Here is a 17783-nt window from a genome sequence, read left to right on the forward strand (position 1 = left end):
TAGATGAAAATGAAAAACATGCACTTCGTAGAATAAGAAATCTGGTCGATCGAGTTGCTTCATTTCCTATTTACCCCATTGAAACGAGTTTATGAGACTCCTCATTACTACTGCGATGATGATAAGACGGACAAAAAGTGATAGGAACAACGGCCAATGGCAACTCTGATAATGATAGCGCAACTGAAAGAAGTATTTTTTTTTTGATCGGCCTGAAAGAAGTACTTAGTGCGTACCTACAGCATTCCCAGATTCGGAATATTAGCGGTAATTAGCTTCAGAAAGCCTTCAACTTTTCTAATCACAAATGTTCAAAAAGGTGCTCAATGTACAACGAATCCTGACTATTCCCAGACACAAGCCGCAACTGCATCAACAAGAGCTCTAAAACACGCATTAGTGATGATCCATGAAACTTATGTCAGTGAACACCTTAACTTTGTCTTAATTTACAACCTCAACTCATTATTCAGCATAGCCTAAACACTACAATCTACAACAGCAAAGGTAGTACACTAGCTCAGCTTTTCAATGACTAGTACTAGGGTAATATGGTACAATGCAGTAAGATCACCTAATAGAAAATCAAGTTGAACTCACAATACTGTAGATTCACGGCTACTCGCCCTCATCATCATCAAGGAGAATGACATCGCTTTGACAACAAGAAGACTTTTTTGGATTTTTTTCATCAGAGGCCGAACCACTAGAAGGACCTTCCCCATTACTTGCACTGGTGCTCTTCAAAACACTTTGCTCGCTCTCACGTGCATTGGCTTCTTTTCTGAGATGAGCCAGAAAACTTGATTGCGCAGCAAGAAATCTTTCTTTTGCGCCCTCAAATGCCTTGGGATCTTTTCTGAGATGAGCCAGAAAACTTGACTGCGCAGCAAGAAAGCTTTCCCTTTCCTTTGACTGAGAGCCATGACTAACGGAACTGACTGTAGATGCTTTCGTGTTATCTCTCTCTTTGCTCAAGGATGTCGCATGGAGCACTGGTGGGCCCATTTCTGGACTTAACTTAGATATGCCATTTGTCAATTCTGCATTATCAGATGTAAATTCTTGATTTTTTGCTCCAGAAAAAGGTAATCTGTCTCCAACAACACTGGGTACTTGCAAATTATCCTCGGGGACGAATGGATACAAGTTCAATCCAAGCTTTTCCCTAGCCCATCTATGAATTGAACTTAATTTCCCTTCCAAAGCTTCAACAAGGACATCTAAGTCACCGGTTGAATATCGGAAGAGGAGAAATCTAGAACTCCAAGCACAGGAGCAGAGCTGCTTTGAATGTTTTAGACAAGAATATCTGCCTGGGGAACATGGACAACCCATGGCAGAAAGGTGCAAATCATATAAACAAGTACTGCACTCCCTTTTACTGGTAGAGTCGAAGTCCGCTTCCATCTCTCGTGATTGTGATGAATTGCAAAGATATTTCCTCCTTGTGCCTTCCTGCTTGATACGTGACTATGGAAGAGAGAGATCGTTCAATACTAACTCTGAAAGATGCCAAATGTAAAAATAGCAAGAAGAAAACAAATCCAAAGTTTAAACACTGCATCATTACGAACCTGCCCCTCGATATATTCAGGATCACGTGCTTAATATGCATTCGGAAAGGTAGAAATGTGGAATTCACATCAAAGAGTGTATACTTCCATCTGAAACAACAAAAATTAACCTACCTAGAGGCTTACCTTTAGTGCTTTTGGTAGGATCCCATCCTTTCCACAAACAGCTTTCCATCTTAGCTTATCGTTAGAGCCCTTCTTTAACAATAACATATCCCACTGTGCCCTCACAGCTTCCATGGCTGCCCCAAGCAAAAGCTTATCGTGGGAGATTGATGTCTTCCTACCGTGTTCAGCATACAGTTCCACAATATTTTGCCCATGTGGTAACCAGTCAAAGGGAGCAAACTTGGCTTTTTCAGCACAATTGAAGCCACAATCAAATGCTGAATGATAGGCTCCCGGGAGCACAAGGACAAACTCCCCAGGATACTGCACACAGCGGTAGACAGGAATACCCTCGGACTTCAATATGGAGGGTGAGAGCTGAGTGACCTGCACGAAACAATTCTACATGAATGATCTTTAGCACATACAACTGAGAAAAGAGAATTTGTCTTCTAATAATTGTCAATTAATACATAGATTGCATTAACGTCAAATAAGTTACATTGAGATTCAAAGTACAAACTACAATATGTCAATAACTTAGTCTGTCATTGTCATTATTCTAAATCTCCAGTCCCAGAAATCTCTTCTATATTGTCCATTAAACTTTACTATATCATCCTCCCTAATCTACCTTAGTTCTAGGTTCGCTTAAGTTACAGTTCATATATCCTGTCTAGTCCCACTTAGTCTAAAGTTGAACATAGTGCCCTCAGGTGTATGACAAAGATATGACCCAAACTTGCTGCTAAACATTCATACCTTCAAAACATTTGAACAACAGCACAAGGTTCTAACATGATGTAGTAGCATAACAAGGAGATCATTACCCACCATTTTATGTAGCAACTCAGGATTTTCCGCTAACAAGTCGGGAAAGTACTTCTTCAAGGCCGCCTCAAACTTGAAGTAATATTGTCCTGGTATGCTGTACCATACTTTAGGATCGCCTAAATGCATGTACCACAGTGCATACAAGTGGTGCTCTTCAACTCTCTGTTATGCAAATTAAACGGTTAAACCAAATCAATTATCTGTATCAGAACAACTGCATGAACCAATATCTACTACTTAACCAGATAGCAAAGGATTCAAAAAACAAAAACAAAAACTTGAATATTTCAAATTGGATGGACCAGAAAACCGACAAATTACTTCATTCCTAAGCATTGAAAAGCTTCAGAATCTCACCCAACAAAGCGATGAAAAGCACATTCCTACAAAGAGTTGAGGGAGCAAAATTCCAGAAGACTTGTTGCTCTCAAAAGAAAGAAGAGAACCAGGCAACTTATGGATGTTATTCAAATTCCAATCAGATTCTTCATATTTGGGATACTTCTCAGCTGAATCTGATACTGCCGGGAACCCACTTCCAAAGATTATAGAATTAACCTCAGAACCACAAAGCACCTTAAACACCATAACACGATGACTAAGAAAGCTGCCAAATAAACAAAAAGTGCATAAAAGAGTTCATAAAGGACTCGTCATGTTTTCTCCAACAAACCTCAATCTCCTCAGATGGATTCTCAATGTTCCGTCTGTATTCACCTTCAATAATTTCCACTGAGGGCTTCCAGTGATTCCCAATAACTAAGGAATTGTCATCTAAACCTGTATCCTTCCCCTTAATGCAAAAAAACTGCCCTTTGAACTCATTGGCATACTTCTCGAAAGTTTCCAATGTGAACTCTGGACCCGGTTCAAATTCAAATCGTTCAGCATGATACCCAGTTTGTTCATGGTCTGTGGTACACTCTTCACCTGACCCACATTCCAAACTCATGTCCAGAATTCTTCTCTTTTTTCCCATCACCTTTTTATTAATTCCCTGAAGTTTACTGTCTGAATATACACGTTGAAGCTCATTAATCCGTTGAACATAGGTCTTGAACTTCGAACTTTCCCACATGTTCTTTTCCTTCAGAAGGCATGGTGGTTGCCAGGAATGAGGAGGAACAATACGGCAAATTCCATAGGATTCTGCTTTTGGACGTATGCTTGCAACATAATTAAGCAAGTCTTTAAATTCCTGCGAGAAGATTCAAAACTCACACACAGAGTAGTCAATTTCTGGCTGGAAAAGCACCAAACTGAACAAAATAAAATATGCAGATCAACTCCAGAGAACACAAGTCAAGGGAGAAAATGAAATGAATAAACCCATCAAAAGAAGTTAAAAGAAAAAACCTCTTCAGATGGGCGGAAAACAGGAGCCTCCTCAAGTAAAGTCACACAAGCCCTTTCTGGACGCCATCTCGCAATGACCTGTTACAAAATCTTCAGTTTATTAGAGTCATTGATTATGGCTCAAAGCAAGAGAAGTTATTTTAATATGGTAAGTTGGTAACACATAGGAAACCAGTATTCTATGAAATAACGTCAAAGTACTTGGTAAATAACTAAAAACCTTCTGGCAATTACTACAGCTAGAACATCCACGGATCACCCCTTTGGGAAGGCAAGTCTTAGGACGATTCTGCAAAAGAATTTTACTATTAGCTTCACTCTAATCGTGAATCCTACATTAGACATATACTGGCAAAGAATAAAACAATGATCTTGAAATTCAACTATGAAGCTCAAATGATCCTGAAATTTAAATCTGAAGCGTAAAAAGAGATTAATTTGACTTAATTGCTTGGTGTATTGGACCGAATCATGTGATAGTTACAGTGAATGGAACGATTTGATGCTATCGATGATTCATGTTGCTTCACCCCCAGATACAACTATAGATTGCTTTAGGTAATACATATCGCGAATCGTACGCTTCAATTAACGAAGTAAGTCAATAATAAGTAATTGCCCTGTCTTCCCAGATTGAGTCTAAATTTAGTTCTTCATGGGGTAGATCATAGACTTTTACCTCATAGCAATCAACAGAAAGCTCATACCTCCCTACTAATCAAGACATCCGTCCTTTTACTGAACCCCATAATAATACCATCTTAACCTGTCTTTTTTTACCTCATATTTTAAATTCCCACTAAGTGATTGGCTTCAAATTTTTTTGTTTCCCTAACTCTGCAATATGTTGCACATTGGACGAAAACATATGCAACCGCTGATAATAGCAGACTATTCATTAGAACTTCATGGCACTTCCACCATGTTGTCTAAGGACCTGTTTGATTGGTCGGTTTAGGCATCGAATTGTGGAATTTATATTTTGACAAGCAAGTAAGATTGTTAATATGAAAACAAAGGCATTCAGAGATGCGACGGTATACCAAAAGGCCACCAACCAAAAAGGCCCGATAGTGGTACTCATCCTCGTGTATCAAGAAGCTCTTCAAAGTCCAAGACTTGATAGATATAGGTATTGCACTACCTTACAAGTTACAAGCCGGTTACACGAAAAACTGAAGGCATCCGAGATTGCAGATCAAATGATAGCACACTTCTAGCTTTTGAATGAAATAATTGATGGAATTGCTTGAGGAATTACATATCATATGGACAACCAATCCTACAGCATATAGGACTTACAACCCCTTAGAGGATGTGGTATTGCTAATCTTGTCACAATTAGACCGGCCAAACATGGCCTAGTACTAAATTTACTCTGAATGTTTAGTTACGGCATATTAACAATGTCAGATATATTTCTACTCATGCAACATCACTTTACAATCTTGCATTCTAAAGGCAATGCATGAAGTGAATAAAAATAAGAAAGATGACCGTGTCAAGCTGTTCACATTCATGTTCCTCAGGGTTGTGACCGGAGTGATCATAACGTATCCACGGTCTGCCGCTTAGAGCCCGCTTAAGTATTGTACTGTCAGTTATGCTGCAAAAAACGTCCGCCTGCACTTGTTCTGGTTCAGATTCACTCCCCATCGACATGGAGCTACAAATTTCTTCACTATTCTCTACCCTACTAAGCGTGAAAGATGTAAGTGACACAAAACCAGGTGGAACTGAGAGCTTGTCCCTTTTGCCATTCTTGACAGAGGTCCTTATGCGTTGTGTCCCCATGAAGACTGAACACAAGTGAACAAAAAGTAAATACCAAAACCAAGGAGCATTAGTTCTACTCTAAAATTAGAAAATCGAGCAGTCTGCTTTTAGAAACTAAGAAGTCATGTTACTGGAAAAGTACCTCTCACTCGCAACTGTTAGCAACAGTCGTCAGCGTTGTCCTGAGCCCCTCCTCCTTGGCATGCCACTTGTCTACAGCACAAGAGGAGCAAAAAGAAAATTATTGCAAAAAGTCAAGTACAAGCACTGTCTACCAGAGTCCTTGAACATGACATATGCCAACACCATCGACAACAAACCTGATATGCCTGAAACATGTTAGGTTTCACATGGAAATCGCAAAATATAGAATAATGCACCAAAGACTTATATCAAATGCAACTACTGCCACACGCAATCTTCATATCTTCCTCTTCTCTTTGGTTTACCTCTGTTCATCAATTTGTCAACCGTGAGGCATATCAAATGCTGAATCTGAAACTGTCTCCTGACTCCTGCACCTCATCCTTCTTAACAGAGGTTGAACACTGGGACAAATAAATCCATCAGTCACCTGAACCAGTGAAACACGCACCAAGGTATTAATGTGGAACAAACATTAATTATCTTTCAAACTTGCCACATTTTGACAAGTAACCTAGCTCTCTGCACCAATCTGTAAAAATACAAGGGTAAATGGCCTCGTAAGTATTGGAGAAGTTAATACACAAGTCGCACGACACAGTCAAGAGCGTACCCTCAAATGCAAACATCACACCCTTGGTGATTGAGTAACGTCATTACTTTCATTTTCAACCATTGGATGTTTCAGTGAGGATTACTATGCATAGAAAAAAGACTGGTGGGGGAGAAACCATGGATGTTGGAACGGAAAACCACTGTCTTGATGCACTTTCCCCACAATGCACCCCATCTCAGTGGGTATCCATCGGACTGAGAACTTAAATGTTTCCAGTATAAATAACCAATTTCTCAGCTATCCTCACTCTAAGTTTAACAACCTAGGGTCTTCTCATATTCAACCGAAAAGATACATAGGACATACAACAAGAAGAGAACCAAATCCCACAATCACCACATCATATAACTGAAAACAATGGCTTGATGCACTATCCCCATTCCCCACAATGCACCCCATACATTCACACTAGCAGAAAGAAAAACAAAAAATTTAAATTTGTAACAGGGTAATACAACTCTATTATTCACTTGAACAAAATTAAATCCCAAAACGACAATTAGAAAGATGAAATCTCTCTGCACACAGAAACGAAAAGTGACAAAAGTCTCAGGTTTCATTCTGTCGCTCACTTCATGAGTACCACAGTTAGTTATGACCTTAAGTCACATAATTCGCGTGCGTGCATGAGAGAGAGCGCAAAAGCGACTTGCCAAAAACATCTCAAACTACTAGTATTTGAGATCGCGAAGACTGCGAGGGCCGAGCGAGGATTGAGAGCCCGAGCGGAGGCACTACTGAAGGATTATGTGACTAAGGTTACGACACTGAAAAGAGCAACACCAATCCATATAAAATTCGCAATGAACTCATACATTCAGTGAATTTCCAGATTTAGCCAATTAACATCGAAAAGTGGATTTCACCGAAAAATCACAGTAAAAACAGCGTGAAAAAGGAAATACTAAATTAAAGGAGTGATGAGGTCACTGACTCACGTGTACTTTCAATTGAAAGTGCGAGTGGAAGATTTTCAGTTCAAGGTGTGGGGGAATCGCCCTCAGAACTAGCTTCGAACACAGAAACCCTGATCTAGGGCTTGTACGGACCGTTTCTTTCTGGCCTTTTCAACCGAGGACGGCAGTTTCACCTTGCGCTTTGTTAGTTGTACTTCTCTGAATATCAGAGGTTTTGGTCAATGACTATAAACACGCTCTAGTGCACTTTTACTCCTGCGGCAATTGGGCTGTTTTAGCATTTTTCAATTTATGAACAATCCTTTTTTTTTTATTATTACTCATTAAAAGAATTGTTTTGTCAGAGAGGACAAATCTGTTATTTTGGGGTTAAAAATTGAGAATTAACAGCTTCTTGTTATTTATTTAGTCTATTCTAAAAAAGAAAAAAGAAGGTGAACTATTCAATATGCCCCACTTTGGCTAATTATATCATTTGTTTAATCCAACAGAGTGGTACATGTGCAAATTCTCTAAGTCTTGAGAATTTAATAAGATTTGATTAATTGGCCTGTGGGGAATCAAGTATATTGTTGTTTATACAGCCTATCGGCTTATGTAGTTTATTTTGATTTTGATGATGCTTGGCATGTTATCGAGTGGGCTGGTTATGAGGCTTAAGTTACTTGTTATGATCACGGTTGATTCAGTTGAAGTTGTGAATATCGTTTATTGATTCTGTTACGTCCTTTTACTGTCCTCGTATTGCATACTTCCTGCCTATTCTATGTGTACGTGGCAGGTACGGAGCAGAATAGGAATAGCCGGAGTTGGAGTATTTGAAGAATTTCATTTATTTGGTGGGAAAATCTGTTGTTATTCTGAGGTTGTAGAACCCATTATCTAATTGATGTAAAATTTGAGGTTTAGATGAGATGGAGCGTGGAAGTGATTAAAATACTCTCTCCATCTCAATTTAAGTGTCCACTACAATTCTGCATTTCATTTTCAATTGTTTATATCTCTCCATGTATATTGCTAAAAATATGCAATACGGATCTTGTTTGATAGATTTTAATTATTTCTATAAGACAATGATTTAAAAAAAATAAAATATAATATATGTTGAGAGATATGTCATTGAACGCAAAACCGTAGTGCACAATTAAATTAGAACAGAGGAAGTAGTGTACTAACGGATGCCCGTACCTAAAAGCACATCGAAATGTTATATAATTTCAACTTAGATAAATTATTTATTTTATCCGACTTCTATATGCGATAAACGGAATCTCCACAAAACGTCAATTATCATTTTGAGATAGTTTACTATTTAATCATTAAAAGACAACATTTACATAGAGATACATTAATATTACCTAAAAGTGATAATAGAGAGATATATAGATTTATGAGGAGAATATTATCTATATCTTTTTAAAAAAAATGATTTGATGGCTAAAAATTTAACAGAAAGTGATCTAACAGTTGTAGATGTTGCTTTCGTTCATAACGGGCCCAATTTTATGGGCTCGAGTGGTTCTCCCGCTAGGAACACCTATTTTTTTCAATGTCGCTAATGGACTATTTAGCCTAACTACTTTGGGGAAAATGACGGCCAAAGACGTATTTTGATAATTAATACCCGCCAAGGACATTTTCAGCATTAACAAATATTCTCAGCATGTCCTTGACGGGTATTAATAATCAAAACACGTCCTGGGCCGTCATTTTCCCTACTTTTTGGGAAAATGATGGCCAAAGATGTGTTTTGATAATTAATACCCGCCAAGGACATTTTCAACATTAACAAATGTTTTCAACATGTCATTGACGGGTATTAATTATCAAAACACGTCATGGGCCGTCGTTTTGTTTTAACACGCGCTCGCAATTGTTGAATCTGGGCCCAAGAGATCTCTAAGTGGTTTGTTGAATCTGGGCCAGGAAATCGCGAAAAAAATTAGGCCCAAGAGATCTAAGTGGTTTGTTGAAGAAATGCACAATTTAATTGTATCATTGTTTAGGCTCTGTTTGTTTGTTTAGGCGTAAAATATTTTTCGGTATGGTAAAATATTTTACTTATTTTTCGGTGTTTGATTATGCAAAAAAAGAGAAAAATATTTTACATTAGTTGGATGAAAATAACTTACCCTTAATTAATCTTCCGTAAGTTATTTTCCGAAATGGGTTGCTGTTTTCTATTGCAATTCTCACTGCTCAGTTTCCACGACCGTCAGTTCAGATCCACGTTCAATTCCCTCTTACTCTTTCTTAACACTATTTTGTTGATTTTTGAAAATGTTTTTCATGTGCCAACCAAGAACCAAAAAATAAAATTTTGAAGCCTGTTTTCTAAAAAAACATTTTACTTCGAAACAAAAAGAGCCTTAATGTTACTTCTCGCTTAGATGCTTGTTATTGGATTTTTGTATAACAAACTAGATAGTAGATACACGAGTAATCGCATAATTTCAGATGGAACACATGTCATCGTCACTCATACGGTGAAACAAATGAACATAAAATGCGAGCGTTGATATTATCGCGCCCCTGTTTTTACTGGCGGTCGCCAACCCACTTTTTAGGGCAAAGAGGCAGCGTTTTCAAAATCACGACTTTTAAAAGCGATGATAATAAATATTGAGTTTCAAAAGCTCTTGGGTTTTATCTTGGATATTTCAAAAAAAAATTTAGGTAAAAGTCATAATTGTTTACTTTTGTCGAATCAATAATCCACAAAAGTTAGGCACAAAACTAATAAACGCGAAAAAAATTTGAATAAGGAAAAAATAAGAAAAAGTCAAAAATCTTTGCGGAACTTAGCCTGAATCACACTATTTTTAAGATATATTAACGTTGTCGCGTGTAATCTTGTTGTAAAAAAAAACTATGAACAGCCCGTGGGTATCATTTTGGTGGCTAGCTTAACAGACTAGAAGGCATTTTTTGGGTTGGAGGATTGTAGGAATGTTTACTTTTTTGGCAGGAGAGATGGTGTTTTTTTTTTGTTTTTGTTTTTTTTGGGTATTTTTGGTGTGGAGCAAGGGTTTTCTATTTTGCTTTTTCTGGGTAATATATATGTAGAAGGATTTTTTTTGGAAATTGATTTTCACGTTCCACTTTTGTACGTAGGCGCTTCACTTTTAACGTGAAGTTACTAGAGCACATGCGTACAAATGTGGAACGCTAAAATCAACAAATTTTTTTTTTTTGGAGAGGTTTGTATAGGTTTCTTTGAAGGAGGACAAGAGAGTAATTTCACGTATCAACTCACCTAGGCAATAGAGGTTTGTATAGGTTATGAGAGAGAAAATAAGAAGAGAAAAGGAGCTGGTGAAGTCTCGGCTTTTTAGCTGGAGCTTTACAAGAATGAATATTATTATTATTATTTTTTGGAATCAGAAGTAAATGAGCATATATGGGTAATTTTATGGGGAAGAGAAATTTTTCCTTGGAGTTTTTTTGGAGAGAGAGAGAGAGTGTGTGAAACAAACAAATGCTTGAGAGTTTCTTATGCGTTTCGGATGAAGACAGAGAGTGGGGGGAGCTGGAATTTTGAGTTTAGATTTTTCCTCTGGAGAGAGAGAGAGAGAGTATTCAAGCTTATTCTTTTTCCCGTATTTTTCTCTGATCCCCAGATACTGAGGCGAGCTTGGCTTTTAAAGGCCAAGTAGGAGAACAGGAAGGGACATGCATCCACATATGGCATTGGGGTGCAGACAAATATGGTAAAGCCGGCGTCGTTCAAAAGTTTCACTCTGATAAATTTAGACTCGCGCGCAAACGGTGGGACTAAATTGGGTGTCAACAAATATATAGCAACAACGCTCGTTCTGTGCTAAACACGCGTCGCGTGTGCATACACCCTGTAGTACGATTAACATTTCTTCGTTTTCGACCTCCCTACCATTCATTCATTCATTAATTATTTAATTATGTCATTTTATATACCTTAGCTTACACGGCATGTTTTTATTTTCTGGACGTTCTTAACTGCTTAATTAATTTACTCCTTCTCAATAGAAGGAACTAACTAACCTCAATCGCAATCGCAATCAAAATCACATTCACAATCGAAACAAAATACATTTAACATTTTCTCCGTCGGATTTTTGTAAATTGTACTTCCGAAATACAAATAATTGTGGGCAAAAATCCAAACAACACAATTGTCCAGGAAGTTTCCTTACGTACATGATGGTTTCCCCATATCAGAATAATATCCTATATATTAACAATTTTACAGGACAAGATACAAGAAAATATAGATAGGGGAAAGGGGGAAAAAAAAAAATGGAGGAGAAAATTATACCATGTAAAGTAAATGCAACTTATTAAAAAAAAAAAAAAACTGCAACTTATATTTACAAATACAGCACAATATACCAAAATTATCAACACTAGCAATATAACCAAACCCTAATAACCATCGTCCATTGTTGGGATGCTTATTTCTCGTCGTCATGTCGTCATGTCCCCCGATCCCTTTAATCTTTGTAAATATATTTCAAAGATTAATAAAAGTACCTTTCTTTTGCCGTCTCAAAAAAAAAAAAAAAAAAAAACCAAACCCTAACAACCTTTTTACCACATATCAAATGGACCTTTCTACATACATTCCTGGTCAATTTCAGAGGTAAACTAAACTGTTTTCCTCATCAAATCTCATTTCCCCGAAATTTGGATCGGCCAAGCCACTTCCGGGAAAATTCCCCTCGAATAAGAACGGGTAATCATCCTCGCACTTCGCGTTGATTTCAGTGATGGGGAAGTTGTTTATATCCTGCTGATCATATGAATGGGGAAAATTAGGGTACGTCAACGCGGGTGATGAGTATAAAGTGCTAGGGTTTTGGAATTGATGGGATGGGATTGGGGAGAAAGAAGTGATGTTTTGGTAATAATGCCCAGAAGAAGGAAATGTCTGGTCCGGAGGGGAATTCGAATTTTCAAGTATGTTCTCTGGGCTAAGCTCATTGTTGCTGCTGCTGCTATTATTGCTTCTTTCTCCCTTGCTTTTTTGAAATACTCTGCATAGAACCCAGTCTTCCTGTCATATGAATAGGGTAAATGTTAGACGTTGTCCATATATATATAATAGGAGTGCATTTTTGTTCATGCACCGAAAAAAGTGGATAAAATTATTCACTTTGTTGGGGTTTACATCAGTTTCCACATCGATTATCGGATCCGTTCATGTTACACGTAGAGCTAATTAATTTTTTAAGCAAAGTTGTAAAATATCATTTCAATCCCATATCGCTGAGTAATTCAAATTAGAATTCCTTTGGTTCGGAATTTTAGTCCAGGATTCTGGACCAAGAATCGAATGCTTGTATTAAGCACTACCGTTATACGATAAGTATTGATCCTCGAAGTTTAATGTATAATACAAAAAAAGGCCGCATAAATATTTTGTGGGTTCACATTATTTTACGGCAGACCCCACACTAATTTATATATGGTAGAGAATCTAGAGATCGAGTACTGCTCATGAAGCAACGCGGAAGGAGAAGGATTTGACAATTTGTTGTTTCTCATGGCATGCACGAGCTAGCTAGTATCAAATCAGCATGATTCATTAGAAAGATCGATCTGAGTGGGCAGTTACATTTTATAGTTGAGAAAGAATTGATTCTTTTACAAGTGGCTCAACAGTCTCCTCTTATAATGATTTGTTAACACAAATGACAGTGTGGCATGAGAGAGAGAGAGAGAGAGAGAGAGAGAGAGAGAGAGAGAGAGAGAGAGAGTTAATCGACAGGATTATAGGCAACAACAGAAAACCATTGCTGAGAGGAAAAAAGGTTGGTCGTATTTTGTACTTGAACAGTTTTCTACTGCTCTCTCTCTCTCTCTCCACGCAAAGTGTCTATTTCTTCCCCGGCAACGAGGTGGTAATCACATAGAATGTCTACCGTTCTTTCCTTCGGGAAATGGTCGGCCGGCGGAAACTTAGTCAAAATTAAGTTTATATTAATTGCAAATGGTTTTGTTCACATCCTTATTAGTAAAAGATGGTAGAAGCGAATTACTAAACCCTCAGGAAGGGGAGGACTGAAGAGACAATGACCTCACTTACTTGATTCTCAATAAGAAAAATACCGTATTTTAATTCGCTATTTTGACCCCACGATAGAATTCCTAATTTATTCTACGCTGCCATTATTTTAGTTTTTGAGCTCACATATTAAAAATTTTTGACTCCACCACTGCTCACTCTCGTTGGTGGAATACATTGTTTTTCTAAAAAAAAAAAACTAAAAAGAATATAGATTTTCTTAATTCCATTCATTCTCTATATCCATGAGATTAACATGTTTGTTGGGGTCAGGAGGATCGGATATTTATGACATAGCTCTAGATACGATAATTTGATTCGCTCATAAGGGTCAGACTACTCCAAAAGATATGCAGTCTAGCCCATTTGCTTTCTCAGATTTTGGATCTCTCTCTTAGTTTCTTATCCTATTTTTCGGAGTTTGATTGCATTCCAAATTTTCAATGTCTAGCCCATTTGCTTTCTCAGATTCCGGATCTCTCCCTTAGTTTCTTATCCTATTTTTCGGGGTTTGATTGCATTCCAAATTTCCAATGTCGTAGATTGTGACCACTTGGGATACTAAATAATTCTCCTCCACTTAGGTAGAATTTAGTAATTTACCCTCCACATGTCCATAATAAGTCTCCCTCTATATCCGGCATCCATTTGCCGTAACGCTATAATGAGTTACGAAAAAGTCATCCATATGCTGATATCGACCATTGTTCCTCTTCTTAAAAAACACCCAAATAATGCGTGAATAACGAATCAGTACCCCCTTCTACAATAGTCCTAATTTAATTTCTACCATTTCTTCCTCCTGCTATATCGGGATCCCCTTCTATCCCCAAGAATTTTGACTGCTAGCTGGTTGTAAGGGTATTGTTTAAGTTCTTTGTAGGCCTATGTTGTTCGACTAGACTATCAGTGAAGATATGAATTATTATTCTATGGAGATAATATTGTTTTACTTTTTATACTATTGTATATCTCACGTTTTGAGATTTTGTATCGATAAACATTTAATTCGGGTCAAAGTAGTTTTAACTAAATATAACGTGATTGCCTTAGCTACATACATCTCTTCAATCAAACGAGAATATGAACAAATAGAAAATAGATACCTTGGGAGGAGTGTGAGGGTTCTCAAGGCGAAACTCATGCATGATCCAACCGGTCTTGATGCCATTGGGGGCTCGGTTGCGGTAGAAAACCAGCGTCTTCCTCATCCCCACGAGGGCACAGGTTCTCGGATCGTGCACCGTCCGGTCCTTTCCCGTGGCTTTCCAGTATCCAGTTGCTGTGGCCCGATTGGTTCGAAAGCCTGTGGCGTACTTGCGGTCCCGGAAGCTGAAGAAGTACCACTCACTTGAATTCAGCTTTGCCACCTCTTTCAGATTGAGCATAACAAAGTAGGGTTTGGTAGTTAGATACTAAAAGATATATAATCACAAGTATTTATGTTTACAAGATCACTGTAGATTATCTCTTAAAAATTAAAGACGGTCAAAATTACCCTCTCCGATTTAGATCGGATCATATCAGTTTGGTAAACGAAATTACGTACACCCATATTCTTCCGGAACGCGTTTAGAATTTTGCACGTTTAATATGCTGTCTTCACGATGCTTGTATTCTGAACGCGTTCCATTCAACAAAAGATGTCAAAAAAGAAAGCTGATTTTGGCCAGAAGTCAAGTTGATTCTTGCTCTCGAGATTCTACCTAGCTAGCTAGCTGCACCCCACAATAAAAACACTTGCTGGGTGGTTTCTTAGAGAGAGAGAGAGAGAGAGAGAGAGAGAGAGAGAGATCATGAAAGGAGAGTACTACTCCAATGAGAGGTTCCAACATGAATGGTAGAAAGTCCATATATCTGATATCACCACCTTAACATGTCCTTTACCAAGAATATTATCAACTGTTTACAAAGATTCTCAATCTTTTGTATCTGCTCACCATTTTTTTCCTCTTGATGAGATCACCCCCATTAGCTCCATTGGAATTATTTTCTTTTATGCCAATTTGAGATACCACTTAGAATCTTTTATACTGTAACAAGTTTATTGATTTCAAAATTAAAACAAGTTGCATGAGATATTAGTTTGAATTCAGAGGAGTGCATCTCTCTCTCTCTCTCTCTCTCTCTCTCTCTCTCTCTCTCTCTCTCTCTCTCTCATCAGAAGAAGAAGAAGAAGAAGAAGTGATTTTGAGGCCTTGAGATTACTGTATAAATGATCTGAAGTCTGAACTCAAGAACTCATGTGAGAAGCGTAAGAAGGAAGAACGTCTCTTTTAATTTCCTTCGGTGTCACTAATCCCACTTTATAAAAGTTTCCCTTTTTGACTCTTTTCCAGCTTTATGAACAAAAGGGAAAAGCAGAATGACAAGGATTACTATCTATTTTCCCCATTTGGAGCAGTGTTTGGCAATTTTTTTTTTTTTTTTTGCTCGGCAGTGTTTGGCAATTATTAGGCAATAAAATAGATTTATAACTAATTAATTAACTTCACCCAAAAGAATTCATCACTTTGAAGTTTAATTAATTAACAAACGGTTAAAAGAAACAGTTTTATCCACCCTCTCTCTCTCTCTCTCTCTCTCTCTCTCTCCATATTATTGCAACAAGTTGGTTACTCTGGCAAGTTTCGTTGTCTTTATGTCCTAAACCTAGTACATGTTACTCAAAAAACCAAATTAATTAGTTCCTTAATTCATTCATGGTCGAAAGAGTTTTTTCGGGTTCCAAGAATAATGAAGAAGGAACTCATGAAATTCTTTAGATATGAAATCGATGTAGTATTATTTTCGAAAATTAGGTATTTCATGTTTGAGTACTCCACTGAATAACCACAAATCTTTTTAGGATCAAGAGAATACTTACGATAAGAGTCTTCAAATTATCTTCTCAGTCAGTTCAGAATTTAAGAGAAAAAATCTTCTAAAGGATAATATCTTGTGTGCGGCTTTGTTTGATGGTCGTTTTACAATCAGTTTTTCAGAATACTTTCACATGAACCTTACATGGTTGACGATCAAAAAAACCCTTACATGGTTTCAATAGTTCTTTCAATTTTATTTTATTTTCAAGAAGCCGACGAGTGATCCTTTTAATAAAAATTAAAAAAATTAAAGTTTCTACGAAATTAGCTTGGAACAAAAACTGATTTCGAAAACAACAATCGCACAGCCGAAGCATGAAACTTCCCGAAAGGAGGAAAGAATTGCAGCCATGGAAATTGGAGATCGAGAAGGAAAAAAGAGATCACATACCAGGAAGCTGCCATGGCTCACACTTATGCAAGTCAATTTCCACAAGGGTACCCTTTAAAACTTCTTCATTTGCAATCTTTTTGTACAGATAATGGCAAACCAACTCCTCATCACTTGGATAGAATCTAAACCCCGGTGGAAGTGATGATCCAATATCCCTTAGATCCATCCCCTTTTCTTTTTTCTTTTTTTTTCCTGAAGTGTTTGGAGGGGTGAAACTAAGGGTTATAATTGGTACGTAGGGGAATTGACAAGTAATAGTAAGATTTATATATACAAGTTTCAGGATTCGAAAGGAAATTTCAGTTCTGGATTGGTGGGAGAAAGAAGGTAGGTAGGTCGTCCAATAGAATGGAAGGTTTTAAATTGATGCTTTTGGAGTTGGAATATTTTATGAGGCAGAGAGAGAAGAAAGGTAGGTATGTATATATCATATATAAATAGGTTGATTGGGACCCCACATGTAGACGGTGGAATTGGTACTCGAGGATTAGTCGAAGCGGGCGTAAGCCGTAAGCTGGCTTATTAAGTACACCTCAGCATTTAGTAATAAGATATTTGTTAGTAGTACAATATTCTAGAACCTTATGCTTGTGTAGATTAGTTAATTATTGCTATAGTAGGAACTTCCAAGAAAATCCAATGTGACAAGAAATCATCTTTTTTTTTCATTCTCTTCAAAAAGGAAAAGTTCTTCTTCTTTTCTTTGCATTTAAGGGGGAAGCCTTTATGCATTTAATGTGTAAAATCCAAGTTGTGTTTATGGAAAGCCACCAAAAAACTTCAAGTTTAATCATCTTTTTGGGTGATATAGGAACAAATGCAAATAGACAAATACAAATTATTCATTGCACATTTTTTCTCATCCCGAATTTTTTACCAATTAGTTACTAGCTGCCATTTTAACTAGTGTCAATTTATCAACTTGTCAAGAGTTTATTTGGCAAATATGATTTATTTCACCTTGGCCGGAGGGAAAGAGAGAATGACGAAAATAAATCCTCCCGGTTAATCTAGTCTCTATATAGTATATAAAATGTTTTTTTTTTCTTGTCTTTACTAAAATATTTTGAAATTTCATATGGCGCGCATTCCTTCGGGCTTTCTTCTTTTTGTTCTGCCCGTCCGCTCTCATGAAAAAAGAAAGGTCAGCAAAG

General features: G+C 37.4%; 2 protein-coding genes across 7 annotated transcripts; both read right to left on the reverse strand.

The window, feature by feature from the left end:
• Positions 1-368: 368 nt before the first annotated feature.
• On the reverse strand, positions 369-7543 carry LOC131313073 (putative lysine-specific demethylase JMJ16). Of its 6 annotated transcripts, none has more exons than XM_058341148.1 (11): positions 7350-7543; positions 6101-6225; positions 5794-5864; positions 5373-5674; positions 4096-4164; positions 3876-3953; positions 3193-3717; positions 2877-3095; positions 2520-2681; positions 1704-2072; positions 369-1473 (listed from the first exon to the last, which is right to left on the reverse strand). In XM_058341148.1, exons 4-11 carry the CDS (start codon positions 5667-5669, stop codon positions 619-621), a joined length of 2574 nt encoding a protein of 857 aa, XP_058197131.1. In that variant the 5' UTR covers positions 5670-5674; positions 5794-5864; positions 6101-6225; positions 7350-7543; the 3' UTR covers positions 369-618. The 6 variants fall into 6 exon arrangements, with proteins under 6 accessions (XP_058197131.1, XP_058197132.1, XP_058197135.1 ...); XM_058341149.1 differs by having other exon boundaries at positions 5972-6225; positions 7350-7532; XM_058341152.1 differs by having other exon boundaries at positions 6101-6199; positions 7350-7523.
• A 3900-nt stretch (positions 7544-11443) lies between these two features.
• Positions 11444-17034, reverse strand: LOC131313074 (protein CUP-SHAPED COTYLEDON 2-like). The gene is made up of 3 exons (XM_058341155.1): positions 16627-17034; positions 14478-14743; positions 11444-12360 (listed from the first exon to the last, which is right to left on the reverse strand). Exons 1-3 carry the CDS (start codon positions 16793-16795, stop codon positions 11941-11943), a joined length of 855 nt encoding a protein of 284 aa, XP_058197138.1. The 5' UTR covers positions 16796-17034; the 3' UTR covers positions 11444-11940.
• Between the last annotated feature and the right edge of the window lie 749 nt (positions 17035-17783).

The sequence above is a fragment of the Rhododendron vialii genome, chromosome 13a, assembly GCF_030253575.1.
Source record: "Rhododendron vialii isolate Sample 1 chromosome 13a, ASM3025357v1".
NCBI lineage: Eukaryota > Viridiplantae > Streptophyta > Magnoliopsida > Ericales > Ericaceae > Rhododendron > Rhododendron vialii.